This window comes from Tasmannia lanceolata, unplaced genomic scaffold, assembly GCF_043159265.1.
Source record: "Tasmannia lanceolata isolate RefF3 unplaced genomic scaffold, GAP_Taslan_0.1 ptg000008l, whole genome shotgun sequence".
NCBI classification, from domain to species: domain Eukaryota; kingdom Viridiplantae; phylum Streptophyta; class Magnoliopsida; order Canellales; family Winteraceae; genus Tasmannia; species Tasmannia lanceolata.
Genome location: NW_027518685.1, coordinates 50592204 through 50607214, shown reverse-complemented (window position 1 = coordinate 50607214; position 15011 = coordinate 50592204). Strand labels below are relative to the sequence as shown.

Sequence of the window (15011 nt, the reverse complement as noted above, 5' to 3'; positions counted from 1 at the left end):
GAAAATCTCTGAATGGGGTCTCATTTATCAAATTCTTATGCGCATCATGTAATTGAAACGTTTTTAAGGACTCCTGGAAGCGGGAAGGACAGCATCTAGATAAGACATAATTGGCCTGCAAAAAAGCTATTAGGAAACAGTTGAGGAAGAAACTTAAGGAGATGCAAATGGAAATGGAGAAGTTAATCACCATGACGAAGCCGCAACGAAGGAAATGGAAACCTTTCTATCCTTAACTTAAACACAATCTGTAGAAAGCAGCAACAACCACTTGAAACACAGTGTTAGTCCCATGCACAGGTAAAGAGAATCAAAATTATCCATAAAGGCCTGACTAATATCCCCAACTCACTTTAGAGTTGTACTATTCATTGGATTAGTAGGACCATTGCTATTCATAACAACCATTAAAACATACCATCCATCCAAGACAGAGAAATAGAAAAACCATTATAACATATCATCCACCCATCCATAATAACATATCAAACCCATATATAACATACCATCCATCCATCCATAATATCAACCATAATAGCATATCACTTTATAACAACCATAATAACATACAATCCATATACATGCCAGAAACACTAAACCAAAAAGTAAATAACTGCATAGGGATCATGTACAGCTCTCATCGGCAGCAACAACCTAATGATCTGGGGGCAGCAGGCGGCGGACCAACTCACTGAGTGAAGAAACCTTCTCAGTGAGGGAGGTGAATGACGTCCCATACTCCTGCCGGAGGGTGGAGACCTCGGTGCGTAGGGTGCTCACAGCCTGCTGTGTCGCGACATGGTCCTCATGATGAGATGCAAGGAGCTGAGAAAGCACAGTAAACTTCTCGTCAAAGTACTGACGATGTGCAACGAGCTCCTCTGCCGATACACGCTGAGCCTGCGGACGAGTTGGTGGAGCGGGCCTCTGCTCATCAAGTCGCATTGCCTTTATAGTTGTACGATTCATTGGATTAGAAGGACGAATGCGTTCTTCGCTACCTTGGATCAACTTCTCATGTTGGAAGATACGTGTCAGAAGCATCCCAAATAGTAGACTAGCCAAGGCCTTTGTCCTCGTGTCCTCCATGAAGCTAAGTATGATATAGCCAAGGTGAAGGGGCTGGCCCTTTAGAAGTCGATACATAATAAACGCTTCAAAAGGCCGGACCATGTCACTATTGCCTTCGCGAGGCGTGATATTGCTGATCAGAATCTTGTGTAGGACTTTCCACCTACGGCTAAGGGAATTGTAGGACACGTTGGTTGACCCGTCATTAGGTGGGGGTCTGCAACCAAGGTCCCCATAAGCGGTGACAGGATCAACCATATAACGATCAAAGTCATCCATGGTACCGGGCCAGAAGAAAATCTCGTCCCCTGTGGTGGGAAGAGAGGCGACTTCACAAAACTTCTCCATGGTCATGCGAAAGGTTTTATTATTGACTGTGGAGTAGAAGAACTTATAATCTTCGTCGACTCTATAATTGGCATAGAATTGTTTGACAAGAGTCGGGTATGAATCGCAGTGTACTCCGAGAAAATTGACCCATCCAAAGGCCACAAAAAGGGATCGAACATCATATGCGGCAAGATCTTCAAAGACTATTTTCCTACCTCGCAATATGCCCTTCCTTTCTATACGACGGACGGAGGATGCCGCCTTTACGGAGCCGACCTCGACATCCTCCTCTCCTTCGCCCATATATTCGGCTTCCTCGGAGGGAGGTGTGGGAGGGGAGGGCTCACGGACAGCCTTCCCATTCCGTTTGCGGCTGGAAGAGCCTTCGGGCACACTGGCAGTCTTCTTCGCGTTCTTCGTGCACGACATGATCTCTATATGGGGTTTTGGCTTAGGTTTTTAGGGGGTTGCAAATACGAAAAAGGGAACCACTTCCACTTCCACTTCTTATCTGCAGAAACGAGGACAAGATACTTGAACGAAAAGAAACTTCAAACACACTATTATTCCATTCACAAAACTACGATGCAGTATAACACACTTCAAACCAGATTTAATTACTATTAGACACATGGAACACTATATAGATACTTGAATTTAAAAATATTTATAGACTTCAAACAAAACCACTCTTTACAGACTCTGAACCACTTCAAACCACTGTCACAGGATCCTCGGAACCACTAAAACAACATTTGGAATCACATATTACGAAATTGGAATTAGTATTTACTGCAGAGAGGATCCATTCATACCATTGAAACCACTCAAAACCATTGAAACCCCAAGTGAAAGCCTTCAAAGCATTGAATGAAACCCTTTCACACCGAAAATGAAAAATGCTGAAATACCACGTAAAATGAAACCCTTTGGAACAACAATTTTGACAGTTGGAACCACATATTAGACTGTTGGAACAGATTACTGATTAGAGGATCCAGTGAACCTTATATGAGACAGTTGGAACCAATATTACTAGATAGAGGATCCATCGAATACTGCTTCCAACTTTCTAATATGTGGTTCCATGGATCCAACTTCCATGGAATACTTGTTCCAATTTTCTAAGCCCTAAATGAAACACTTTCAAACCCTAACAAACCAATGCAACCATTGAAACCCTAAATGAATCCTTCAAACCATTAAATCCATTAAAACCCTATATGAAACACTAAATGAAATCATAAATGCAACCATAAACCATTGAAACCTTTTGAAACCTTAAATGAAACCCTATCAACTAGAGTGAAATCCAACATGAAATATGCCGAAACCATTGAAAACCTAAATGAAACCTACTGAAACCCATTGAAATCCTAACTGAAACCCCTTAAACCATTGCAACCATTGACACCCTAAATGAAATAATTGAAACCCCAACTAAAACCCTAACTGAAACCATTGATAACTATCGAAATCCTAAATAAACCCTAAATTAAACCCTAAACCATTGAAATACTTTGAAACCCTAAATGAAAATAATGAAACCCTACATGAAACCCTTTCAATCCCAAAATGTTGTTTCAAACCCTAAATAAAACTATTGAAACCCTAAATGAAACCCTTTGAAACCATTGAAACCGTTGAAAACCAAACCCTAAATTAACCCATTCAAACCACTGAAACCATTGAAACCCTAAATTAAAGCATTGAAAAACCCTATATGAAACCCTAAACCATTCAAACCCATTGAAACCCTAAATGAGATCATTGAAACCATTTAAAGCCCTAAATGAAACCCTTTCAAACCAAAAATCAAAGCGCAACCATTGAAAACCTAGAAACCCTATATCAAAATATTTTGTTTCTAACAATTAATGGTTCCAGCCCATTGAAACCCTAAAAATTCGAAAACCATCCAAATGAAACCCCTTCCAAAGCATTTCAAAGCCTTAAAAAATACATACTGATGCAAATCCGTTTCACACACTAGTAAAGAGGCACTTAAAAGAGGTTCAGAGAGCAACATACATTGTTGGAAGTGTGTGAGATCCAACCCCTCAAGAAAAAAACCCAAAATAAACAAAACCCTAGATGAAATGTTTGAAAATTACCTTCGTATAGGGGAGGAAACTGATTTTCGGCGAGAGGGGATGTTTTCCGCCGAGTAGGTCGTGCTTCCGGCGAGTAGAACGGGCTTCAGGAGCGATGTACGAGGTCGACGGCGAGTTTCTCCGGCGAGATGAAACCCTTGTTTGGGAAGAGAGAATGGTAGAAGTGAGAAACAGTGAAAAATAATGGGTGTCGTGCTTCCGGCGAGTAGAACGGGCTTCGGGAGCGACGTACGAGGTCGACGGCGAGTTTCTCCGGGGAGATGAAACCCTCGTTTGGGAAGAGAGAATGGTAGAAGTGAGAAACGGTGAAAAATTATGGGTTAAAAGTTAAAAGTAAAAGTAAAAACTAAAGAGGGGTATTTCCGTCAAATTCACGTCTGACCGTACCTGACAACCCCTTTTTTACAATTTCTCCAACTCTACCCTTACTTCACAATTCAACCAAAACTTTGCATTTTTCTAACAAATTTTCCTTTCTTCAATCATACCAAATGGAGGAATTAAGTATAAAACCAACCCAAACTAAGGACCTAATGACAGATACATCCCTTTATCATTCACTTATTTTTTATGGGAAGTGATATATCCGCCCCTTAGGATTACTTGGGACACCCAGCAGCAGGGTACGTGGATATCAACCCCATTAAATTCATCTGACGGGAAGTACACCAACCTCATTGCAGTCATTGATACTCGGTTGCTGGGTGTCCCAAGTAATCCAATGGGACGGATATATCACTTCGCTTTTTTATTCATGATAATTACATCATCACAAGAAGGAAATCCTTGCACTGCATGACGTTAAGACTCCCTAGACTTTTCTTTTTGGGTAGTGGGGTGGTGGAGTGGTGTGCCTGGGATGAGATCAATAAGACATCAATAGTTTGCTATTTTGGCAGGTACACTGTACTTAGTCAAGCTTTGGAAGGTAAAAGCTGTCCAAAAATTGCGCATTCTGCGATCAGTAAAATCTTGAGGTTGAGCCTAAAACTGAAACACAGCACCCCACTTCAAGGAAAAATTGCGTATTCCCCCTCATGCATATCTACAAATTAGATGTACATCTACAGGAAGACTCCAGGTCTGCGTCAACGCTTATCAGCTCCTTTTCCACGCGCTTTTGCTGCATTGCTTATTTATTCTCTCACCCAACCCACTTCAACTTCCTCGAGGCTTCATTCCATTAAGACTACTCAATATTGTAACATTTTCTTCTCGATGGCCATGACCGTACTCTCCACGGGAATCCGATACGAGACGGTGCCGGGAAATTACATTAGGCCCACGTCTGATAGACCCAAACTGTCCGAAGTCATCTACGAAGACATTCCCTTGATTGACTTGAGCAGCTCGGACAGGATTCGAATTCTGCGTCAAATTGGAGATGCTTGCGAGTCTTACGGTTTCTTCCAGGTTCCTTTTTATTTTATTTATATTTTGATTGGTAAAGAATTTTTTTAATAATGAAGACAGGAGAACACTCCGGTGATTGAAATGATGACGATAGTATAAGCAAACAACGTAAGATACAAGAATTAAAACCAACCCGGACCAAATTGGGGAACAAAGTCTTAAGGTCTCAAGAGACGCCCTAGCTATCCCTTATCTAGCTAGCCGATCTGCCTCAGTATTTGTTGATCTTCTTACACTCTGAAAAGAGATAAATGATCCTGCTACTCGATCCAATATCTCATCAACCCATTGTTCTTTATATATTCCTTCTTTTCTTTTCTTTTTTTCTTTTTTTTTTGTTAGAGAGCGGCGAATGATTTGTTTGTGTGCGGTTTGCTTTTGTAGGTTATGAACCATGGAATATCGGAGGAATCCATGCAGAAGATGGTTGGAATTGCACGGGAATTCTTTCATATGCCTGTGGAAGAGAAGATGAAATTATATTCGGATGACCCATCTAAGAAAATGAGATTGTCGACCAGTTTTAACGTGAAGAAAGAGAAGGTTAATAACTGGAGGGACTATTTCCGACTCCATTGTTACCCTTTGGAGGAGTTCGTGCACGAATGGCCTTCCAACCCCTCCTCTTTCAAGTAAAGTCTCTCTCTCTCTCTCTCTCTCTCTCTCTCTCTCTCTCTCTCTCTCTCTCTCTTAAAGCTCTCTCTTAGAAGGTCACCTTTTAGAGGTTACCCCTTCTAAAAGGTGACCTTCTATTGAGCGCAAAAACGAACAGGAAAGTAGCCCTAAACAAACTGCAAGATTCACAAGAGAGATTTATGTGGCTCGACCTAAAAGCATCTGCATGCGGGTGAGAACCTTTTTTCACTATTGAGAAAACAAAAAAGATTTGAAAAGGATCAATCCCACGTTCCGTAAAACTCCTCACCCTGAAAATCTCTCCATAGTCATTGAGTTCGCTCACATATTGTAGGGGAGTATCTCTCCTATGTTAGAATATTTGAGATGAATGAAATCAGGATAAATATAGAAAGAGAAAACACTAATCCAATCTACTTTCCTAATGCTTGCCTCTTCTAATCCACTTGCCTAATTTATCTAGTTGCCTCATTTAGCCAACTTACCCAATCTACCTCCAAGATGATCCAACAGTGAGATCTTAACCTAATCCAACCGTTGGATCTCACATATTCTAACATCCTATATTGCGGTATAGGCAATTCAAGCCCCCATGAGTATTTTTAGCAGCCCTTGCAAGGCCTCAACTTGTGTACAATCCATCGTCTTCGACTTCATCTCTCCACTCACAAACAAAGACAAAACTCACCGTGAAAGATCTCACATCGAAAAAGGGAGGAAAAGTTACTGGGCTATATATGTAGATTTCCCCCTTCCCTGTGTAGACGCATTTTCAGCATCTCCAAGGACTGGGTCGGACACGGTTAGTGTTGCTGGAAAACAAAACCGGGGAGGGTAGATGACCCAGAACCGGACAATATCTACACAGTGGGGTCGGGGCGTGACATAATGGTCTCAGAGCGGGACCTCCCATCCAGTACGGTGTGCCAACGAGGACGCTGGGCCCTAAGGAGGGTGGATTGAAAGATCCCAGATCAGGAAAGGGAGGAAAAGTTACTGGGCTATATATGTGGATTTTTCCCTGTGTAGATGCGTTTTCAGCATCTCTAAGGAGTGGGCCGGGCACGGTTAGTGTTGCTTGAAAACAAAACCGGGGAGGGTAGATGACCCAGAACCAGACAATATCTACACAGTGGGGTCGGGGCGAGACATACCATTCATTAAGTTTTACAAGAACCTATATATATATATATATATATATATATATATATATATATATATATATATATATATATATATATATGAGGAATAAGAGTGTGCGGTCGAGGGCCTAAACACATGGGTCCCATACTTTTTGTAGTGATCAAAACCATTCATTTGCAAGGCCCTATCATAGATAGGGTAGGTACAGAAAATCAGCTCCATTGGATCATCCTTACCCCTCCAAAAGTGGAGGGCAAAAATGGGCAGATTAATGGCAAACGGTGTCTGTCCATTTTGCCTTCCACTTTTGGAAGGGTTAGGATGATCCTATGGAGCTGATTTTTTGTACACACCTGTGGGACCCCGATCCCGCGAGAGGGGCGTGGGGCGCGAGCCGCCGCGCACTATCCCTTGGTCTCTCGTACCCACGCGATTGGCGTGTGCCTTTCATTATTGATTTTAATTCGTCTTTTATGTGAACTTGGGATCACTAAGGCAATCCGAATTCCACACAAAAGAGACTGACAGAGTCGCCACCTAGATGTGGGATCTAGGACCCATAATTAACCAGAAATCTAGACTCGCTACCTGGTTACAAGAATGGAAGGTATGGGGATTTATCCACCACATGCACCATTCCTGCCCGATAATCGGTCTTCAATTCCAAAAGTTAACTCTTTTAAATTCATTTTAAATGGCTCATTCAACTCTCTGTTAATGTGCGAACTATGTGACATGCATCCTATGATCTAATTTCAATGTGAATCCTAAATGTGTATCTTGATTTCTTAATTGGTTTGGATTCAATCTAAGTGAAAGTTCTCCTAAAATTCTAATTTCATGGAAAATCCTAAGTGATTTGATCGTTTCAACAGTTTTAAAAGTGATTAGCCCGAGTCCTCAGATGGTCTGGTATTTATCCAAAGAAGCCTACGTATCCCCGCCTCCACGAGAATCAAGGCAACGTAGTTCTTCGCGCCTATTCTAAGCTAGGATGCCTAAGACACCTAGACTTCTATCCTAGACTCGATCTAAAAGACCGGACCAATTATTAAAGTTTATTGTACGATTATTTAAATTCCAGTGAATTGTGAATTTTAGGACACCCTATATGCCCTAACTAAATGCAGATTAGCCCTAGCCTAATGCAGGTGGTTATTACAACCTATGTGTGACTAGGCTGTATTTCCTAAGGAAAACAAAGGGTGGACTAGCGTATCCTACTCTAGTCATCACTCGGCAATATGGATCGCCGACTGACCGGACGGAGGCGCTCCTATAACTCTAGGACAGACCCCTAACTCTGAAACAAACAATCAAACAATCAAACAACCTATCAAAAGAAAAACCCTAACTCTAAACTCTCTATCTAGGAGAAACTCCTAACTCTAGAGGAAGATCTTTTGAAAACAAGATTTTAAAGGTTTTTGAAGAAAGTTTAAAATATTATTTACAAAAAAGTTTGGCTGGACTTGGGATATAAATCCCAAGCTGCACTACGTACCTCGGAAGAGGATCAAGCCAACGTAGTTCGAAAATCGAACTCGCCTAATACGCTTCTAAAAGAAACACTCAACACTTTAGATTTTTTTTAAGGTTTTTGATGTTTTCAAATGTTTTTTGAGTTTTAAATTTCTAATGTTTTTTGGATTTTATAGCTTTTCCAATGCTCAGGACCTTAAAATATTTTTAATCTTAAAGGGAACACGCGAGTAATACCACAAACTAGGGCAAAGCCCTAAAGCAAAAGGGGAAACCCCGAATAAGCAACTAGCGTCTCAAAGAGACAAACCACAACAAGAAAGATAGCGTCCCAAGAAGAGAGAAAATGGTCCAAGATCCTAAGCAAGCAAAGCTCTAATAAGACTGAGTTAGCCTCTAATCAAAAGCGAAGTAATCAACAACTCTAAAGGAGAAACTCCGAACTAACAACACTAAAGAGGGGAACAAATGAGTCAGAGACTCTCTAATACTACAACTTAGAGGAGGAATGAGTCAAAGACTCCCAAATAACGCCAACAGAAGAACCAATGAGTCAAAGACTTCCTAGTTGTACAACAAAAGAACGAATGAGTCAAAGACTCTCTAAAAGAAATAGAAACATGAGTCAAAGACTCCAATAACACCAACTAAAGGATAGATGAGTCAAAGACTCTCTAAAAGAAAAGGAAACACGAATTTGCACATTTGGCAGAGGTAAAACACCCAGCCGGGCCGGACAGCTACCTAGCCCTAGGGTGCAACAAATGTGCAACCCAATACCCATAAGGGTAGGGGTATGAAGCCAAGCCGAGTAGGGCGTTCTTCCAAAACCAAACGGCGCACAAAGAGGACTAACGAGAGAATGAGACCGGGCGGGTCTCCCAAACACACACAAAGATGAAGGTGCTTTAGAGATTTTAAGATGATTTTCACTTAATTTTTATTTTTTTAATGGATTTTACCAATTTTTAACCATATGAGTGATTTTACAAGTGAAGTTGTTGCAAACGAACTCAAAATGAGTTGAAACTTCTCCAGCAACAAGATATGATGAGATGTAACTTACTGGAATATTTTTATAGATTATTACATTAAACTCATATTTAATTTGGATTTAAAAATTAATTGACCAGATTGCAAAAATAACACAGAAACTACTAGAAATAGAAATCTAAATTCCATGAAATTTCTACAGTAGTAAGATATAAGTGAAAATAGCATGCTGTGAGATTTTCATGAATTTAGAAAACTATTTACTATCAGTTTCGGATTTTTCAAATGTCAAACCAGATTATGAATTAAGACTACAGCTCATATGAAACAAGATCAAAATCACTTGAAACTTTTACAGAAGCAAGAAGTATAGAATTTAAGACTACTGTAAAAATTTGGAGAATTGTATCTGTGATTTGACATCAGTAACAATTCTCCCAAAATCTGATAATTTTCAAAGAATGCATAAAATAATATACCAAACAAAATCCAAAAATGCTCACAAATTCATGGTAGAATGTATCATTATCATATTATTTTCCCACGAAATTTCATTATTTTTGGAATCTGTTTAGTATATCTTTTAGTTTTCTTCGTTAAAAATCATACAAAAATCCGAAAATATACCAAATAATTCTAAACAATTCCGAAAACAGTGTACCTACCTGTGATGAGTTCCTCGCCGAATCAAAAGCCGAAAAAAAAACTCGAAGATCCCGCCTATGTGCGATCGCTTCCGCTTTCTTCTTTGTTTTTTTTCTTTTTTGTTTCTTTTTCTTCTTTTCTTGTTTCTTTTTCTTTCTTTTTTCTTTTCAACCCCACATAGCAACTTTGTTAGAACACATGATAGAAGAGAAATGAGTTCTTCTCCTCTTACTCACCCTCATTGAACCATTTATAGCAAAGGAATGGGAGGGTGGTGGCCACCATTGTGGACTTATTCCATGGTAGGTGGCCACCATTGTGGACATATTCCATGGTAGGTGGCCACCATTGTGGACATTGAATTTTGACATGTGTGTGGCCCCATGCATGTTTTTTAAAGTCCTTTTGAGTAGGTAAAAGATAATCCAAATGGGTCCCATATGTGACCAAATTCCCAATTGTGCATAAAATCATATGCCCCACTCCAAAGTATGATCGGAACCGTTCATTTGATGGGCGACAATGTGATTTAATTTGTGCTCCGCTAATCAATCCTATGGGCTGATCCAAGCCATCCAATAGATCAAAATGTGAATATGTTACCCCATTTTTAAATCACTCCCATTTGATGATCCGAACCGTCCATTTGATGGGCGACAATTGATGATCTTGACCGTTCAAATGGTGGGTCGCAATGTAAATTGGTTGTGCCCCCTTAAATCATTCCTCTATGACGATCCAGACCATCCAATTGATGGGTCCCCTACCTAAGTATGTTGTGTCCTCCTAAATCATTTCAATGGGCTGATCCGAGTAACTCAACCTGATGATCGTAACAAAATTGGTTGTTAAAACGACTTCTCTGAGATCTTGACCGTTCTCTTGATGATCATCTTTAGGTGTTGGATCGAAGTAGGTTCAAAACTCATTTTTCACTAAAACAATGCGCGGGCCACCCTGTTTGATCCAAATCTAAACAAATGCTCAAGACGGGCCCATCAATCGGATCTAAATTCTCTCTTGCTCGAATTCTTGGGAATAATCTCTCTCAACACTTAACGGAAAAGTGCGAAACATGGCGGAAACGACCAAAAATATTTAGAAATGTAACAAACGGACGCGGGAAGGAAAGACATTGGAAAACCGATGGAAAAAAAAACCTAATTTCTTAAGGCAGAGCAAAATGGGGTGTCTACATGCCAAGCATAGCGAACTTGGGTCCGGTCAAAATGGGGTGTCTACAGATGCCCCTCTTTGGCAGAGCGTGTGTAACACGCGAATGGCAAAGCTGAACAGACGACACATTTTGACTGACCCAAAAGCAAAACAATTTTTTGGTTTTTTTCAGCTTTAAAATGATATTCACAAAGATAAAACTCTACCAACAATAGAGAGATAGCCTCTCACTAACTCTTAACTCGGCAACTAAGACATCTCAAAGAGATAGTCTCTCCCTAATACTCATGACTCAACTATCTAAAACAAATACGCAAGGGCTCTATTAAAGCAAACACAAACACACTGTTTTTAACAACAAAGCTTTAAGAAAACTAACACAATGAAATTATTTTTAGAGAATGTAGACCATTATCAATGCAAATATAAATCAATCACCCGAACAAATGTGAAACAATCACTCAAAGAGTCGGTAACACTCTGGGAGTTTCAAAACAATCACCCAAAGAGTCTGTAACACTCTGAGAGTCTCAAAACAATCACTCAAAGAGTCTGTAACACTCTGAGAGTTTCAAAACAATACAGAAATCTTTATACTCAAAGAGCCCTAACTACCCGAAGAGTCTCTAACACTCAAAGGGTCTCAACTACTCAAAGAGTCTCAAACGCACACGAAAAACCTTTATACTCGAAAGAGTCTCAACTACATAGAGAAACCTTTATACTCAAAGAGCCTCAACTACCCGAAGAGTCTGTAACACTCAAAGGGTCTCAACTACTCAAAGAGTCTCAAACACATCAAAGAAACTTTTATACTCAAAGAGCCTCAACTACCCGAAGAGTCTGTAACACTCAAAGGGTCTCAACTACTCAAAGAGTCTCAAATACATAAAAAACTATTTATACTCGAAGAGTCTCAACTACCCGAAGAGTCTGTAACACTCAAAGGGTCTCAACTACTCAAAGAGTCTCAAATACATCAAAAACTATTTATACTCAAGGAGTCTCAACTACCCGAAGAGTCTGTAACACTCAAAGGGTCCCAACTACTCAAAGAGTCTCAAACCAACACAAAACATTTATACTCAAGGAGTCTCAACTACCCGAAGAGTCTGTAACACTCAAAGGGTCTCAACTACTCAAAGAGTCTCAAATCAACACAAAAACATTTATACTCAAAGAGTCTCAACTACCCAAAGAGTCTGTAACACTCGAAGGGTCTCAACTACTCAAAGAGTCTCAAATCAACACAAAATATTTATACTCAAAGAGTCTCAACTACCCGAAGAGTCTGTAACACTCGAAGGGTCTCAACTACTCAAAGAGTCTCAAATCAACACAAAACATTTATACTCAAAGAGTCTCAACTACCCGAAGAGTCTGTAACACTCGAAGGGTCTCAACTACTCAAAGAGTCTCAAATCAACACAAAACATTTATACTCAAAGAGTCTCAACTACCCGAAGAGTCTGTAACACTCAAAGGGTCTCAACTACTCAAAGAGTCTCAAATCAACACAAAACATTTATACTCAAAGAGTCTCAACTACCCGAAGAGTCTGTAACACTCGAAGGGTCTCAACTACTCAAAGAGTCTCAAATCAACACAAAATATTTATACTCAAAGAGTCTCAACTACCCGAAGAGTCTGTAACACTCGAAGGGTCTCAACTACTCAAAGAGTCTCAAACCAACACAAAAACATTTATACTCAAAGAGTCTCAACTACCCGAAGAGTCTGTAACACTCAAAGGGTCTCAACTACTCAAAGAGTCTTAAATACACCAAAAAAACATTTATACTCAAAGAGTCTCAACTTCCCGAAGAGTCTGTAACACTCAAAGGGTCTCAACTACTCAAAGAGTCTCAAATTACAACACAAAAACATTTATACTCAAAGAGTCTCAACTACCCGAAGAGTCTGTAACACTCAAAGGGTCTCAACTACTCAAAGAGTCTCAAATTAACACAAAAACGTTTATACTCAAAGAATCTCAACTACCCGAAGAGTCTGTAACACTCAAAGGGTCTCAACTACTCAAAGAGTCTCAAAACATTTATACTCAGAGAGTCTCAACTACCCGAAGAGTCTGTAACACTCGAAGGGTCTCAACTACTCAAATCAACACCAAACATTTATACTCAAAGAGTCTCAACTACCCGAAGAGTCTGTAACACTCAAAGGGTCTCAACTACTCAAAGAGTCTCAAATCAACACAAAAATATTTATACTCAAAGAGTCTCAACTACCCGAAGAGTCTGTAACACTCAAAGGGTCTCAACTACTCAAAGAGTCTCAAATACAACACAAAAACATTTATACTCAAAGAGTCTCAACTACCCGAAGAGTCTGTAACACTCAAAGGGTCTCAACTACTCAAAGAGTCTCAAATTAACACAAAAACGTTTATACTCAAAGAGTCTCAACTACCCGAAGAGTCTGTAACACTCAAAGGATCTTAACTACTCAAAGAGTCTCAAAACAAATCAAAACATTTATACTCAGAGAGTCTCAATTACCCGAAGAGTCTGTAACACTCAAAGGGCCTTAACTACTCAAAGAGTCTCAAATACAACACAAAAACATTTATACTCAAAGAGTCTCAACTACCCGAAGAGTCTGTAACACTCAAAGGGTCTCAACTACTCAAAGAGTCTCAAATTAACACAAAAACATTTATACTCAAAGAGTCTCAACTACCCGAAGAGTCTGTAACACTCAAAGGATCTCAACTACTCAAAGAGTCTCAAAACAAATCAAAACATTTATACTCAGAGAGTCTCAATTACCCGAAGAGTCTGTAACACTCAAAGGGCCTTAACTACTCAAAGAGTCTCAAATCAACACAAAATTTTTTATCGATCTTATATCGAGTTCATTGATAGCATAGCTATCTCCTGCCGAGAATAAATGGGAGTGCATGATCATTGCTGAAAACCAAACTCAAATAACTTGAAAGAATTTTTGGGTATTGACTCTTTTAAAGAGAGGAAAAGCATTCTGTTAAGATTTGAAGATTGCAAAAGTAGGTTCTAGATTCCGCTGGGGACTAGATTTTCTAAAACATTGACTCTTTGAAAGAATGAGTTCAATTGAGGAATTTGATTCAAGAGAGTGTTCAAGCTTCTCTTGCCTCTATTTGCTGAAAATATTTATCTCAATTTTCTTGTATTTGATATCTTTTATGACTCAAGTCATAAAAGATGCCCCTAGTATGATTACTTCCATGACAGAATCCATAGGAGAGCAAAATCAGGATAGGTAAGAAAATTCAAGTTTGCATGGGTTCTTTCTCTGGTATATGGGTAAATGGATATCCACAAATGGATGAGTCTGAGAATTTTTTTCTTCCATTGCTCACTACTTGAGGCTTTGATGTCTTTGGCAAGTTTGAACAAAATGTCTCTTGCCCTTTCCTTGATTTCTAAACCAGGATCTACTCTGAATTTTCTTCACATTTAAAAATGTATACTCTCGCTCTTCCAGTGCCAAACACTTCGGACATTGAGAGAGAAAAAAATGATAAAAATAAGACCAAGACTTCCAATGACTCAATCAAAGAAGACTCAAATTACTCAAGGGACTTGACTCACTTTTGATTCACCCTTAGATAAAATGTGTTATTTTATTATGGTAAGGCTAGGCACTCTTAGAGTACTCTTGAAAACCATGTCAAGAGGCTCTAGTTTCCTCCATCGGGATTTCCGTCATGGTTATTAACCCCTTCGGATTGCTCAGTCTTAATGCCCCTAGTTTAAAAAAAGATATCAAAGCAAGTCTTGTCGACACTACTCGGATTCCAGGATCCTGCCCTGTGTAGAGGTTGCTTCTCTGTCTCCTTGATTTGTCTTTTCGGAAGAAGTCAAAATTAATGTCTTCCAAGTTTTCAGTCTAAAAGACCACTTATCTCAACTTTTGCTTTCCAAGCTTTCAGTCTAAAAGACTACTTATCTCAATTTTTGCTTGTACTCAAACTTGGGAATTCTACGTAACTGAGGACCTCCTTCT

At 39.6% G+C, this 15011-nt stretch overlaps 1 protein-coding gene across 1 annotated transcript in view; it reads left to right on the top strand.

The window, feature by feature from the left end:
* The first annotated feature begins 4663 nt into the window (after positions 1 to 4663).
* The window catches only part of LOC143883638 (protein DOWNY MILDEW RESISTANCE 6-like), a 32727-nt gene continuing 22379 nt past the window's right edge, over positions 4664 to 15011 (top strand). Inside the window, exons 1-2 of the mRNA XM_077386981.1 lie at positions 4664 to 4928; positions 5313 to 5560. Of these exons, the coding sequence (XP_077243096.1) occupies positions 4734 to 4928; positions 5313 to 5560 (443 nt within the window). The 5' untranslated portion in view covers positions 4664 to 4733. The remainder of the gene's footprint in view (positions 4929 to 5312; positions 5561 to 15011) is intronic.